This window comes from Papio anubis, chromosome 20 (assembly GCF_008728515.1).
Source record: "Papio anubis isolate 15944 chromosome 20, Panubis1.0, whole genome shotgun sequence".
In the NCBI taxonomy this organism is placed as follows: Eukaryota; Metazoa; Chordata; class Mammalia; order Primates; family Cercopithecidae; genus Papio; species Papio anubis.
Window position 1 is genome coordinate 47,591,512 of NC_044995.1, and position 15,261 is coordinate 47,606,772.

Consider the following 15,261-nt stretch of genomic DNA (forward strand, 5'->3'; position numbering starts at 1 on the left):
TCTGTCACCCAGGCAGGAGTGCAGTGGCCTGATCTCGGCTCACTGCAACCTCCGCCTCTCGGGTTCAAGCGGTTCTCCTGACTCAGCCTCCTAAGTAGCTGGGATTTCAGGCGTTCACCACCACGCCCGGCTAATTTTTTTTTTTTATTTTATTTTTAGTAAAGACGGGGTTTCTCCATGTTGAGTAGGCTGGTCTCGAACTCCCAACCTCAGGTGATCTGCCTGCCTTGGCCTCCCAAAGTTCTGGGATTACAGGCGTGAGCCACTGCACCCAGCCTAACCCCTTTTTAATTTTTTAATTTTTTTGAGACGGAGTCTCGCTCTGTCGCCAGGCTGGAGTGCAGTGGCGCGATCTCGGCTAACTGCAACCTCCGCCTCTCGCCTAACCCCTCTTTCAATGAAAACCTTTCCATTACATCTCTGAAATGCCCCCACCTTGCAAGGAAAAAACGGCTGCGAAGCGCCCAATAGGGAATCCAACACGTAGTAGGTGCTTAGTGCATTTAAAGATTTTGAAGAATTTTATTATTAAGAACGAGAAACGGAATACCTCTCTGCTCAAAACTCAGCCCCCAAATGGCGCATGCGCTTGACTTGTAACTTAACATTAAACGTGTCACAGGCACAGGTGTAGGTGGTTAGGGACCCCGGGCGCTCACATCTGCTCCCTGCCATGCCATCTGCCTTTCGGAGCCTCAATTCTTTCAGAAGATACTTTCCGTTTTCCATCGGGTTAAATGGTGATAGCAAGAGCAATCATCCATTAAATGAAAACCAAGGTTGAGACAGCGCTTTGTAAAGCAAAGTGCCCGAAGCATTTGTGAGGGGGAGGAGTGTACAGCTTTATTTTAGAGTCCAGGCTGGAATTTGCATTGCTTTTTGTGGATCCACACCTCCCCCTCTCCCAGCCCAGGAAAAGCACTGCAGTGGCTCTTCTGTTTCACAAAGTGAGTTTAGGGAAAGACATGCCGCAGGGGGTTCATTTGCACTGCGAGAACATCATTCATGCAAGAAATACTGAGTACCTACTATGTGCTAAACAGCGGGCTGGGCTCTTCATAAGGAATAGAGATACTCAATTGAATGCCAATTCATGAGCTATGAAACACATTCAACTGTTTCTTAGGGTCAGATTAGGACACAAATGCTAAACAGTCTTCCTGCGCCTCCCCCTGGAGAGGAAATGAACTAGAAAATGAAATTGTGCCAGTAAAGCGCTTAGCCGGGTGCCTGGGACATGGCAAACCAGTCCTGAAATAAATGTTTTATTAATAGCAATCTTAGCTAATTAAAATACATAGCGTTTATTGAGCGTTGGGTATCAGGCACGGTGCTAATTCTTTTAGATGTCTTTAGTTCGTTTTAGCCTACCCCAAACAATAAAGTGGTATTGATCACCTCCGATTTACAGACGAGGAAACTGAGGCAAAGAGAAATCCTAGTAGTAGAAGTGCACGCAGTGTGGTCAAGCTAGCAAGGTGTTTTGTCCACTTCTGTATCTACAAAACCTCTAACAATGCCTGGTGCATAGATGCTCAGTATGCATTTGTGGGATCAGTGATTCCGATGCCTGCTTCTTATAAATCTTTTTATTTTGAAATAATTGCAGGTAAGGAGTTGAAAAACAGTATAGTGGTCGCGAGTGTCCTTTTCCCCTCTGCTTCTCCCAGGGATATGGGCTTACATAACAACGCCCAAACCGGGAAATTGACTTGGGTAAAATTCACAGACTCTATTCACCTTGTAATGTGGCTTTAATAGAAGTGCTGGACATTTTGTAAGCTAATATCGTTGCTATGGTTCTTATTCTCAGCTAAAACGGCGCTCTTTGTGCACCTGAACACTGCACACCGAGGGCGACCACCATCCCCGAGACGCCCAGACTGTATCCTAAAGCAGCCTCGCTAGCGCCGAACGGGTTAACGGGGGAGTTGTGCGGGAACGCCTCCGTGCGCTTGCGCGGCGTCGCTTCGCCCCGCCTCCGCAGCGCAGTCACATGACCCGCCCAACCGGCGTCTGCCTATAAAGTGCTGAGTGTTGACGTCAGCGTTCTCTTCCGCCGTCGTCGTCGCCATCCTCGGCGCGACTCGCTTCATTCGGTTCTACCTGGGAGAATCCACCGCCATCCGCCACCATGGTGAGTAACCCTGCCTCGCTGGTGTCCCGGAACGGCGGCGGGACCTCCGCGGGGCCGACGCTGCCTAGACGCTGGGGCCGCCCGTGCCGGGAGGAGACGTAGCGGCGGCAGAGCCGGAGGAGCCGGGGCTGGGGCAGCGGTCGCCGCCATGTCTGTGCGCCGCACTGTTCACGGAGCCCCTTCTTCGCTTCCGGGGGCGTCGTAACCTTGCCCAGACCTGGCTGGAGCCGGGGTGTTAGGGAGGATGGGGGTGGGGTATGATGATGTGGCAGGCGTTGTAATGGCGGGCACCGCGGTGGAAGCGGGGAGACGGGGAGGCGCCTTATGTAACTCGCGGGCCGCGAGTTTGAGATCGATTTTCTGCCGGGGGACTAGGGGCGGCAGGGAAATGGCAGAACAAGCAAAGCGACACTTTAAAGGTTCCCCTTTTCCTCCCAAATATCTTCTCCTGATGCTGTTAACTGTCGGCCCTAGGCGCTTGTCCTTGTGACTCCGAAATGTGCAAAGACTCGTTTTGAAACACGAGGTGTAGGCTTGTGGCTGTTAGGGCCGTTCCGGCTCCCCATTATCTCCTGGGGTGGGTGGCCTTGTGTGATCCCTCTTGCCGAGGGGTGACCTTGCATTTTATTGTGAAAGTTTTTGGTCGGGGAAGCCTGGGTGGCCCGATGACAACGTGGAAGGGGCTTTGGGAGAAGGTTCATCCCTTACGTGTTTGGCCTCTAATAACTCTTTAGTTTTTGTATTTGGTATTTGTATTTAGTGTTTAATACTAAGTTAGTGTTTGTATTTGGTATCAAGGAAATCTGTTGCCACTGAGTTTTATTTCTGAGCGCTTTTATTTCTGGGTTGTCCGTTCTGGATGACATCTGTTGACAGTGGATCCTTGGAGATTGTGGGGTAGTTCTCAAGGCGTGTTAGGCTGGCAGGATTGGGTGGGCTTCGGGTACCCCAACACCAGTCCCCTCCTGGCCTTGGGCATGCTGGTTCGTTTGGACCGAACGCTCCATGCCAAGCCGTGTTCCTGGAAATCTCGAGCTGGTCTGAGCCTCCCCCTCTTGCCCAGGTGAACTTCACGGTAGACCAGATCCGAGCCATCATGGACAAGAAGGCCAACATCCGAAACATGTCTGTCATCGCCCACGTGGACCACGGCAAGTCCACGCTGACAGACTCCCTGGTGTGCAAGGCGGGCATCATCGCCTCGGCCCGGGCCGGGGAGACACGCTTCACTGACACCCGGAAGGATGAGCAGGAGCGTTGCATCACCATCAAGTCAACGTGAGCTCCCCGTGCCCTCTGTACCCAGGCAGGGAGGTGCTGGCCTGGCAGCTGGAGGCCACTGGGCCAGGGTGGGCGGGGAGAGACTAGGCAACGTCTCTTTCTCCTGGTTTCTTAATTCATGGGAGAATGAGTGAGGTTCAGTCCAGCGAGACGGGATCAAGAGTCACAGGGATTGGGGGTACTGCGAGTTGGAAGATTTTCTTGAGGAGGGGCTTCACTCAGTGGTTCCCTTTCTCTGGGGGACTTGCTGCCACTCCTACAATATCTGGAGGGATTTTGCTGTCACACCTGGAAGGGGGGGTGTTCCTGGCACTCAGGATGCGGGAAGCTCTTGTGTTGCACTGGATGGCGTTCATTCCGTGACAGTTTCTGGCCCCTGATGTGAGTGGGGTGAGAGTCTAAAACGTGAGCGCAGAGCACAGTGATCCTAAATGCCTTTTGTCCTGGGTTGGCACCATAGTGAGGGTCTCTGGCTAAAGCTCTTCATTTCCACTGGAGCAGGGGCAGAAGTGAGGAGGGAGGGGTCAGAGTCTCTGAAGGCTTTTGCTGTCCTGCTGGGTCTTTTCATTGCTACTTTGAGTCAGGTGTGATGAGTCTTGGGGGGACCAAGTCGGTGGGGCAGAGTGTCTGGTCAGGAGGGCTCTGAGTAGCTGGCTGTGGGACTGGTACCAGGAGTTCCCTGTCGTGGGGGGCTTGGCTCGGACAGAGTATTGTGGAGGCAAAGGACAAGGGTGGGTTGGGTCTTGTGGGAGCCTCTCAAGGGATGAGTCATGGAGGGAGGAGCAGCCTGGCTTCTGACAGCATCCCAGCCTCCCTGGGCCAGGTGTGTGCATCCTGTCCCCCTGATGGATCCCTCCCTCCATCAGTGCCATCTCCCTCTTCTACGAGCTCTCGGAGAATGACTTGAACTTCATCAAGCAGAGCAAGGACGGCGCCGGCTTCCTTATTAACCTCATCGACTCCCCCGGGCACGTCGACTTCTCCTCGGAGGTGACCGCTGCCCTCCGAGTCACTGATGGTGCATTGGTTGTGGTGGACTGCGTGTCAGGTAAGCAGCGGGTCCCCCTGAGGCAGGGCCTAGAACCTGGGGCATTCCCTGTTTGAGGATGACAGCACCGCCCCGTGCCCTGCATCTCTAGGCGTGTGTGTGCAGACGGAGACAGTGCTGCGGCAGGCCATTGCGGAGCGCATCAAGCCTGTGCTGATGATGAACAAGATGGACCGTGCCCTGCTGGAGCTGCAGCTGGAGCCCGAGGAGCTCTACCAGACCTTCCAGCGCATTGTGGAGAACGTGAATGTCATCATCTCCACCTACGGCGAGGGCGAGAGCGGCCCCATGGGCAACATCATGGTACGGCCCTCCCTGGCTGGGTGGTGTGCCCGCCGCAGTGGGCACCACAGGAGCTGGTGGGGAGCGGAGTTGAGCTGAGGGGACTGGAGGTGTGTTTTACCAGGAATGTTGGGGTGACAGAGAAGGGGGCTGGAATGTTCTCAACCTTGACCCAGCCCTTGATCTTTGGGCAGCTGGAAGAGCGCAAGGAACGGTGTCGTAGGTGGTGGAGGGGCCGGCCCCGTTGTTCGTGATGACTGATCATTTCTTCACTTTGACCTGATGTCTACTGAAGAAATCCAGCGTCTGAGGCCCATGCCTGAGGCACCCAGTCCGCAACTGCAGGCTCTGCCCAGGGGCCCTCCTCACAGTCGCTTCCCATTTCTCATACTTCCAGATCGATCCTGTCCTCGGTACCGTGGGCTTCGGGTCTGGTCTCCATGGGTGGGCCTTCACCCTGAAGCAGTTTGCGGAGATGTACGTGGCCAAGTTTGCTGCCAAAGGGGAGGGCCAGTTGGGGCCTGCCGAGCGGGCCAAAAAAGTGGAGGACATGATGAAGAAGCTGTGGGGTGACAGGTGAGCCCTGCGGGGTATGGTTGGGGGGTTCCTGACACCTGGGGGGAGTGGCAGCGCCCAGGGTTGTGGTGCCATATTCACAGCACGGCTCAAGCCCACCAGTCACCCCAGAGAGTCTGGCCCAAGCACGTCCCCTTGGTGATCCCCCCGCCCCCCCCGCCGCATGCCTTGGAGGCCCTAACTTGATTTGGCTTTGTGTCTCCCTGCCAGGTACTTTGACCCAGCCAACGGCAAGTTCAGCAAGTCAGCCACCAGCCCCGATGGGAAGAAGCTGCCACGCACCTTCTGCCAGTTGATCCTGGACCCCATCTTCAAGGTGAGGAGTGAGGGCTGCGCCGGGCCTATTGGCCCCTGGTCCTGCTGGTTCTGGCTGGTTGCTTGTCAGCTGATTGGGCCCATCTCCCTGTGGGGCAGGTGCAAGGTGGGAGGAGGCGCAGCTCCTAACTGGGGTGGAGTCAGGGTTCTTCTCTTAAGGCCTGGACTACACAGCCAGAGCCTTGGGACCTCCCTTGCAAGGAGGGGTTTGGGTAACTTGCGGTTTTGGCTACAGGTGGCCATTCAGTGCTTGTAAGTCAGAACTCGTGCTCTTGTCTATGAGTCAGAGTGGGCTTTTTCTCTGCTCTTATCTCGAGGCTTTCTCCAGCTCCCCATTCGCTCGGCTGGGCCCCTGGTAGGCAGGCCAGGCCTGCTCCTGCTCCGCATTTCGTCCCCCTGCGCTGACATTAGTCTCCCGAGCAGGAAGCGCCAGGCTTCCTCCTGCCGTTCCCAAATGGGCTTTCCTGTCTCCTCGTGGTGAATTTAGGTGTTTGATGCCATCATGAATTTCAAGAAAGAGGAGACAGCAAAACTGATAGAGAAACTGGACATCAAACTGGACAGTGAGGACAAGGACAAAGAAGGCAAACCCCTGCTGAAGGTGCGGCCTGGGCCCAGCCCGCGGGTGGGGGGAATGCAGGCTGCGGCTTCTGGATGCTTTGACAGCCCAGGCCCTGGGGGCTGAGGTCCGCAGCTGTGCAGGGACAGCTGCCGTCCCTCTCGATTTAGTCTTCAGGTGTTGCTGGAGACACATCCTAGCAGCTAGCCCCATCTGGGACAGGTGTGGACAAGGGCCTTGGCAGGAGTGTGCGCGGCCTTTGCCGCCTTCCAAAAGGGGCCGTGCTTTGGAGAACATGACTCGTGACTTTGGCTTCCTTGGCTTCAAGAGAGGAAGGGTGTATAGGGCCTTCCTGGGCTCCCCAGGTGTCTGATGCGCCACCCTCCGCCTCTGCAGGCTGTGATGCGCCGCTGGCTGCCTGCCGGAGACGCCTTGTTGCAGATGATCACCATCCATCTGCCCTCCCCTGTGACGGCCCAAAAGTACCGCTGCGAGCTCCTGTACGAGGGGCCCCCGGACGACGAGGCTGCCATGGGTACGTGGTCCTGGTGGTCGGGTCCAGAGTTGCAGCTGGAGGACTTCCTGAGGTTGCGGGTTGCAGGGTTCCAGAAGGCTGAGCTGCACTGGAATAAAGCTTGCGGGTTTTCTCTGTCCCCCAGGCATTAAAAGCTGTGACCCCAAAGGCCCCCTTATGATGTATATTTCCAAAATGGTGCCAACCTCTGACAAAGGTCGGTTCTACGCCTTTGGACGGGTCTTCTCGGGCCTGGTCTCCACCGGCCTGAAGGTCAGGATTATGGGGCCCAACTACACCCCCGGGAAGAAGGAGGACCTCTACCTGAAGCCAATCCAGAGGTGAGCCACTGGGTGATGGCCAGGCCCCTCGGCACTGCTGTGGGCCCTGCCCTGCTCCAGGTCTTTGGCGCCTCGGTCAGGAGCTAGAAGTGAGGAGCGTAGAGGGAGTGTAGGGTGATATTAGTGCCAGCCACAGCTTTTATCCTGAGAATCCAGTGAGGGTGTTCCTGGAGAAGCCACAAGTCCCAGGGCGCAGCAGATCCCCGCTCATCTGTATCCCTGGGCTCCAGGTGGGTGGTGACAGTCTTGACCCATACCCAGGGGGAGGGCAGTGACTCCGAAGAGGGTATGTTTCCTGGCAGCCCCCACACAGCAGTCAGGGACTTGCGGAAGCCCCCAGCCTGCCCTGGGACCAGGCAGGAGGGCTGCCAACCCTGGGAGGGACCTGCCCTAGCCTAGGATCCAGCAGAATCATCCCTGCGGCTTGCTGCCACCTTTTGCTTTCTCCAGAACAATCTTGATGATGGGCCGCTATGTGGAGCCCATTGAGGACGTGCCTTGTGGGAACATTGTGGGCCTGGTGGGTGTGGACCAGTTCCTGGTGAAGACAGGCACCATCACCACCTTCGAGCATGCACACAACATGCGGGTGATGAAGTTCAGCGTCAGCCCTGTTGTCAGAGTGGCCGTGGAGGCCAAGAACCCGGCTGACCTACCCAAGCTGGTGGAGGGGCTGAAGCGGCTGGCCAAGTCCGACCCCATGGTGCAGGTGGGCGCGGAGTGTACCTGCTGGGAGCAGTCACTGTGGGGGGCGGCTTGTGGCCTCAGCTGTGGCTGTGTGGGTTGCTGTGGTTGTCAGATTGGGGTGACATGTCATGAAAGGAGGGGTTCCCAGCTGCGGGAAAAACCCCTGCTTCCGTGGGGCTCACACCTCCAAGATGGAAGTTGTGTAAACGGGGACTCCCGCCCAGGCGGCCCCCACCCTCTCCTAGGCTGCCCTGCGCATGTTCACCGTAGCTTGTGGGCCTAACATTTCTTCAGGAGTTTGTGCTGGTCCCAGGCTCCTGGCACCTTCCCCTGAAATCTTGTCCTGGTGGGGTCCAGCTTCTCCCTAGCTAAATGGAAGCTGGTAGCCTGGTGTCCCACCTGTTCCAAGCCCACTGCCCCTTTGGTGCTAACTCGCGTCCCTTTCAGTGCATCATCGAGGAGTCGGGAGAGCACATCATCGCGGGCGCCGGTGAGCTGCACCTGGAGATCTGCCTGAAGGACCTGGAGGAGGACCATGCCTGCATCCCCATCAAGGTGAGGCGCCAGTGACCAGCCGTCCCCATGCCCCTCCCCAGGCACCGACTCCTGCCCTCTGTTTTAAAGCTGAGCCCAAGTGGGCTCCGTTCAGGCGCCTAGACTCGATCTTGGCCTTGATCTCAGCATTTTAGGTTTCTCAAGTCTCCTCTTTAGGGTCTTCTCCAGACATGTGGGGCTGTTTTGTGTTTGTTTTGTTTTGGAGGTAGAATCTCGATGTGTCATCCAGGCTGGAGTGCAGTGGCGTGATCTCAGCTCACTGGAACCTCCACCTCCTGGGTTCACGCCACTCTCCTGCCTCACTTAGCTTTCTGAGTCACTGGGACTATAGGCGGCGCGTGCTACCACGCCTGGTTAATTTTTTTTTTTGTATTTTTAGTAGAGACGGGGTTTCACTGTGTTATCCAGGATGGTCTCAATCTCCTGACCTCGTGATTCCCCCACCTTGGCCTCCCAAAGTGCTGGGATTACAGGTGTGAACCATTGTGCCTGACTCGGGCTATTTTTTTTTTCTTTTTTTTGAGACAAAGTTTCGCTCTGTTGTCCAGGCTGGAGTGCAGTGGCGCTATCTCAGCTCACTGCAAGCTCTGCCTCCCGGGTTCAAGTGATTCTCCTGCCTCAGCCTCCCAAGTAGCTGGGACTACAGGTGCCCACCATGCCTGGCAAATTTTTTGTATTTTTAGTAGAGACTGGGTTTCACCGCATTAGCCAGGATGATCTTGATTTCCTGATCTCTTGTTCCACCCGCCTTGGCCTCCCAAAGTGCTGGGAGTACAAGTGTGAGCCACCGTGCCCAGCCTCCAGGGCTATTTTTTGAGTTAACTCAGAGACAGCTCATCTTGCTGTTGTTTGTCCACAAACACAGATGCTCCGGTGGGATCGGGCCAGGCCTGCTCCAGACCTTGTTTCTTTCCTGTTAATGCTTAAAATGCTGCAAGCCTGTGGTTTCTGTGCTGGAGAGCTCAGTGGAGCCCCTGCTGCTTGTCCTTGCGGGGAGTGAGATGTCCTTGGTGGTGCAATGCTGATTCCACTTGGTTCTAATTGATGTGGCTCTGCCAGACTGTATTAGGTCTGCCTTACTGGGAAAAGCGTTTAAGGATGCCTCTGCGTGTAAGGTCCCTTCTTCCGACAGGCAAGTGTGTGACCTTCCTCGTCTTTCTGCAGAAATCTGACCCGGTCGTCTCGTACCGCGAGACAGTCAGTGAAGAGTCAAACGTGCTCTGCCTCTCCAAGTCCCCCAACAAGCACAACCGACTGTACATGAAGGCGCGGCCCTTCCCTGATGGCCTGGCCGAGGACATCGATAAAGGCGAGGTGTCTGCCCGCCAGGAGCTCAAGCAGCGGGCACGCTACCTGGCCGAGAAGTACGAGTGGGACGTGGCCGAGGCCCGCAAGATCTGGTGCTTTGGGCCCGACGGCACCGGCCCCAACATCCTCACCGACATCACCAAGGGCGTGCAGTACCTCAACGAGATCAAGGACAGTGTGGTGGCCGGCTTCCAGTGGGCCACCAAGGAGGTGAGACACAGCTCAGCACATGCAGACCACACCCATTTCCAGGCTCTAGAGGGACCTTATGATCCTGCCTGCTGAGTCAGGGACCCTAATGGGGCCAAGGCGGGCAAGGCCCCAGGTCCCCCTGGTGGAGACCTGCAGGACTTGGCAGGTGGAAGGCAAGCAGCCGAGATGCATTCGGCCCTTGACAGCAGCTCTCCCCCTCCCTCAGGGTGCGCTGTGTGAGGAGAACATGCGGGGTGTGCGCTTCGACGTCCACGACGTGACTCTGCATGCTGACGCCATCCACCGCGGGGGCGGCCAGATCATCCCCACAGCGCGGCGCTGCCTCTACGCCAGCGTGCTGACCGCCCAGCCGCGCCTCATGGAGCCCATCTACCTTGTGGAGATCCAGGTGAGGTCTGCCTGCCTGCCGCTGACCCTGCCACCGTCCTGCCCAGCAGCCGCTGACAGCTTCTCTTTCCCTTCTGGTAGTGTCCAGAGCAAGTGGTCGGTGGCATCTACGGAGTTTTGAACAGGAAGCGGGGCCACGTGTTTGAGGAGTCCCAAGTGGCCGGCACCCCCATGTTTGTCGTCAAGGCCTACTTGCCTGTCAACGAGTCCTTTGGTGAGTGTTTACCCAGCGTGGCCTGCAGAGCCCGACAGGTTAGTTTGGGGGCCAGAAGCCCAGTAAGTTTAGCAGGGTGTTAAAGGAGGTGTCCTGATGGGAGCAGGTGATGGACTTAGCAGGTGGCCCAGCTTCTGACTGCTTGTGACCCCAAATCACTGAATTCACAGGGGAGGGACTCTCCTATTCCCAGTGTGAGAAGGGCTCTGGGCCTGGAGCTCTGAAGGCTTAGGCCTCGGGCCAGTAGAGTAGCTGAGCTATAGCACAGAGTCATCCCGAACGAGCAGGGACTGAGGCCTTTGAGCAGGCCCTTGGTGGAGTGCTGGGCAGCAGGCCGAGTGTCTGGTCTGCAGGGTGACTTGGGCTGAGGAACTAGCCTGAGCTCCCGACAGGACTTTCCTCCGTCCTGCCACCTTCCTGGCAGCCCAGTGAGCCTTTCGCTTCCCTCTGCAGGCTTCACCGCTGACCTGAGGTCCAACACGGGCGGCCAGGCCTTCCCCCAGTGTGTGTTCGACCACTGGCAGATCTTGCCCGGAGACCCCTTTGACAACAGCAGCCGCCCCAGCCAGGTGGTGGCTGAGACCCGCAAACGCAAGGGCCTGAAGGAAGGCATCCCGGCCCTGGACAACTTCCTGGACAAATTGTAGGCGGCCCTTCCTGCAGCACCTGCTGCCCTGGGGACTCGCAGCATCCACAGCACCATGTCCTGGAGACTGTCCCGACACAGCGACGCTCCCCTGAGAGGTTTCCGGGGCCCGCTGCGTGCCATCACTCAACCTTAACACTTGATGCCGTTTCTTTCGATATTTATTTCCAGAGTCCAGAGGCAGCAGACACGCCCTCTTAGCAGGGACTTTTACTGGGCTGGTCGGGGAGGGGGAGGTGGGATGGGACACCCAACACTTTTTCCATTTCTTCAGAGGGAAACTCAGATGTCCAAACAAATTTTAACAAACGCATTAAGAGGTTTATTTGGGTAAATGGCCCGTAGTGGCTTTTGCCCCGGAAAGGGGAAAGGAACAAGCGGGTAGATGATTTCTAGCAGGCAGGAAGTCCTGTGCGGTGTCACCATGAGCACCTCCAGCTGTACTAGTGCCATTGGAATAATAAATTTGATATGGTGGTGACTCCGTTCTGCGTTTTTCACCATGTCTTCCTAGGGGAGCAGGGCTGCCCAGTACCGGGCTCACCAGAGCCTAGAAGGCGACCCGGGCCCTAGTTAGGTGCAGTTTGGGGCTCCCTCGGTGTGTTAGGTGGAACATTCTGGAATGGTTGGAATGCCCTACCCCTGTGTCAGAGAAGCAGCTACCAGCTGCATGGGTCTGCTGAGCATTTGAAGTGCTCAGGGAATTAGCATGGCAAAGAATTAAATTATAAGATGTCACTTTGAATGCATTTGGATGGCCCTGTGGAGTGAGGGGCACCGGATTGAACTTTGCAGACTTCAGCAACCCTCTGAATTGCTGACAACAAGCTCACGTGTTCTATCCACCATCAGGATTTTCTATGGTCATCCCAGTCCTGACTAGTTTGCTAGAAATCCATTTGCTTGCTTTGAAACTTTGTGAGATGGAGTCTCTGTTTCCTAGGCTGGAGTGGAATGTTACCATCTGCTTACTGCAACCTACACCTCCTGGGTTCAAGCAGTTCTCCTGCCTCGGGCTCCTGAGTAGCTGGGATTACAGGCGTGTACCACTACGCCCAGCTAATTTTTGTGTTTTTAGTAGGGACGGGGGTTTCACCACGTTGTCCAGAATGGTCTCGATCTCTTGATCTTGTGATCTGCCTGCCTTGGCCTTTTACAGGCCTTGGCCAATTATAGGCGTGAGCCACTGTGCCCGGCCTTTTAAACAATGTTTCAGAGGCAGAGTCTTGCTGTTTTCCAGATGGGTGTAGTGCAATCAGCTCACTGCATCCTCCACCTCCTGGACTCTCCTGCCTCAAACTGCCAAGTAACTGGGACTCCAGGCATGTGCCACCATGCCCAGCTAATTTTTATTTGAGAATTTTGCTGTGGCCTGATTGGTCTTGAACTCCTGACCTCAAGTGATCTGCCTGCCTCGGCCTCCCAAAGTGCTGGGAATTACAGGTGTGAGCCACTGTGGCATGTTGCCCAGGCTGGTCTCCCTCCTGGACTCAAGCAGTCCTCCTGCCTCAGCCTCCCAAAGTGCTGGGATCTCAGGTGTGAGCCACCACACCTCATTTGTTCTCTAAATGGTGCCAAAGATGTGAGGAGGCCTAATCTTGTCAATGCTGGTAAGAAGGTTAACATGATCATTTTCTGCGTGTTTCTGTGTCCTCAGGAAGGCAGGTGGGGACTGTGAAGTAGCACTGTGGGGTTCCTGGCAAAGCGGGGGGCACTCTGGCCCTGCACTGCCAAGGCCAAGCCTCAGCTGAGGCTTTGCCCACATGTAGGTATGCCTGAGGTTTGGCTTGGCTGTTGAATTTGGGCTGTAACTGAACTATGTTTCCCAGCAGTCAGGGAAATTGTAGGCGGCTTGGATTACTGTGTTTTGAGAGTGAGTCTCGCTCTGTCGCCCAGGCTGAACTGCAGTGGCATCATCTCTGCTTGCTATAGCCTTCACCTCCGGGTTCAAGGGTTCAAGTAATTCTTGGGCTTCAGCCTCCCGAGTAGCTGGAATTACAGGTGCCTTGTTGCCATGTCTGGCTAATTTTTGTATTTTTAGTTGAGATGGGGTTTCACTGTTGGCCAGGATGGTCTCAAACTCGACTGCAAGAGAGCAGCGGCCTCAGCCTCCCGAAGTGCTGGGGTTATAGGTGTGAGCCACCATACCGGGTCCTGTTCTGGTTTTTTTTTTTTTTTTTTTGAGACGGAGTTTCGCTCTGTCCCCCAGGCTGGAGTGCAGTGGTGCGATCTCTGCTCACTACAAGCTCTGCCTCTTGGATTCACGCCATTCTCCTGCCTCAGCCTCCTGAGTAGCTGGGACTACAGGTGCACACCACCACACCCGGCTAATTTTTGTTGTAGTTTTTAGTAGAGACAGGGTTTCACCATGTTAGCCAGGATGGTCTCGATCTCCTGACGTCGTGATCTACCCACCTCAGCTTCCCAAAGTACTGGGATTACAGGCGTGAGCTATTGCGCTTGGCCTATTCTTTATTTTTATTTTTGATATGGAGTCTCACTGGTCGCCCAGTATGGAGTGTAGTGGTGTGGTCTCAGCTCACTGCAAGCTCCGCCTCCCGGGTTCACGCCATTCTCCTGCCTCAGCCTCCCGAGTAGTTGGGACTACAGGTGCCCGCCACCACACCTGGCTAATTTTTTGTATTTTTAGTAGAGACGGGGTTTCACTGTGTTAGCCAGGATGGTCTCGATCTGACCTCATGATCCTCCTGCCTCAGCCTCCCGAAGTGCTGGGATTACAGGTGTGAGCTACCACGCCCAGCCTCTGTTCTTTTTTAATAGTACAAAAGTTAAGGTGGTATGTGGAAGCTGAACTTTAAAAAAAATTTTTTTTGAGATAGAGTCTTTGTTGCGCAGGCTGGAGTGCAGTGGCACGATGTCAGCTCACTTCAAGCTCCGCCTCCCGGGTTCATGCCATTCTCCAGCCTCAGCCTCCCGAGTAGCTGGGACTACAGGTGCTCGCCACCACACCTGGCTAATTTTTGTATTTTTTAGTGGAGACGGTTTCACCATGTTAGCCAGGATGATCTCCATCTGACCTCGTGATCCACTGGCCTCGACTTCTCAAAGTGGGATTATGGGTGCGAGCCACCACACCTGACCAACCCATTATATGTTGAAAACGTGAATAAAAAATGTAAAGGCCGGCTTGTGGCTCACACCTGTAATCCCAGCATTTTGGGAGACCGAGGCGGGCGGATCACAGAGATCAAGGTTTGCTTGAGCTCAGGAGAGACCAGCCTGGGTGACATGGTGAAAGCCCGTCTCTACTAAGAATAGGATAACTAGCCGGGCTTGGTGATGGGCACCTGTAATCCCAGCTACTTGGGAGGCTGAGGCATGGGAATCGTTTGAACGCGGGCGGTGGAGGTTGCAGTGAGCCGGATACCTCCACTGCACTCTTGCCTGGGTGACAGAGTGACACTCTGTCTCAAAAAATTGTTACCTCCCAGTGTTGTCAGTTGGCACATACTAAGTCTCAATACAATGCTTGCTGTTATCCTCTTTTTTTTTTTTTTGAGACGGAGTCTCGCGCTGTGTCGCCCAGGCTGGAGTGCAGTGGCTCGATCTCGGCTCACTGCAAGCTCCGCCTCCCGGGTTCACGCCATTCTCCTGCCTCAGCCTCCCAAGTAGCTGGGACTACAGGCGCCCGCCACCACGCCTGGCTAATATTTTTTTGTATTTTTAGTAGAGACGGGGTTTCACCGTATTAGCCAAGATGGTCTCGATCTCCTGACCTCGTGATCCGCCTCTCTCGGCCTCCCAAAGTGCTGGAAAGTGCTGGGATTACAGGCGTGAGCCACGGCGCGGCCTGTTATCCTCTATTTTGAGACGAACAGGAGCCCTGTGAATGACAACCCCGGATTGGCCTCATTTGCATTTTAAGTATTTAGAATGTGGGTAACAGTTTTCAGAGGAGGAAACCGCCACATAGGGCCTCAAGCATTCCCGGGGTCCACTCCAGGAGCTGCCATGCGCGCTCAGCCACAGGTGAACCATCCATTCGCGCATCCGGTGCTCTGGGAAGGCAAGAAGCGGGATGCAGGGCTTCAGCTTCACTTCTCTAGCTTCAGCACCAGGGTCAGAGGAGAGGCGGGCGGGGCGATCAAGGGGCCAGAATTCGGCCTTTTTTCCGTCCGCTGACCAGCGTCGACTGCAGCCAATCAAATCAGGGAAGGCGAGTCCTCAGCCAATGGCG

The 15,261-nt window shown here is 55.5% G+C and overlaps 1 protein-coding gene and 1 non-coding gene across 2 annotated transcripts; both read left to right on the forward strand.

Moving 5' to 3' along the window:
* The first annotated feature begins 2,008 nt into the window (after nt 1–2,008).
* Nucleotides 2,009–11,544, forward strand: EEF2 (eukaryotic translation elongation factor 2). Its single transcript, XM_003914670.3, has 15 exons — nt 2,009–2,137; nt 3,201–3,415; nt 4,285–4,466; nt 4,558–4,769; nt 5,146–5,324; nt 5,535–5,640; nt 6,127–6,240; nt 6,595–6,733; nt 6,858–7,053; nt 7,504–7,762; nt 8,188–8,295; nt 9,460–9,813; nt 10,022–10,204; nt 10,285–10,417; nt 10,871–11,544. Exons 1-15 carry the CDS (start codon nt 2,135–2,137, stop codon nt 11,062–11,064), a joined length of 2,577 nt encoding a protein of 858 aa, XP_003914719.1. The 5' UTR covers nt 2,009–2,134; the 3' UTR covers nt 11,065–11,544.
* LOC116271779 lies at nt 4,995–5,060 on the forward strand. The gene has a single exon (XR_004180529.1). It is a non-coding gene; the product is annotated as a small nucleolar RNA SNORD37 (small nucleolar RNA).
* Nucleotides 11,545–15,261: the final 3,717 nt, after the last annotated feature.

Coding starts and splice junctions, on each gene's coding strand:
- EEF2 (XM_003914670.3), top strand. Junction 6,734..6,857: donor GGACGACGAGGCTGCCATGG/GTACGTGGTCCT, acceptor TCTGTCCCCCAG/GCATTAAAAGCTGTGACCCC. Junction 7,054..7,503: donor TACCTGAAGCCAATCCAGAG/GTGAGCCACTGG, acceptor TGCTTTCTCCAG/AACAATCTTGATGATGGGCC.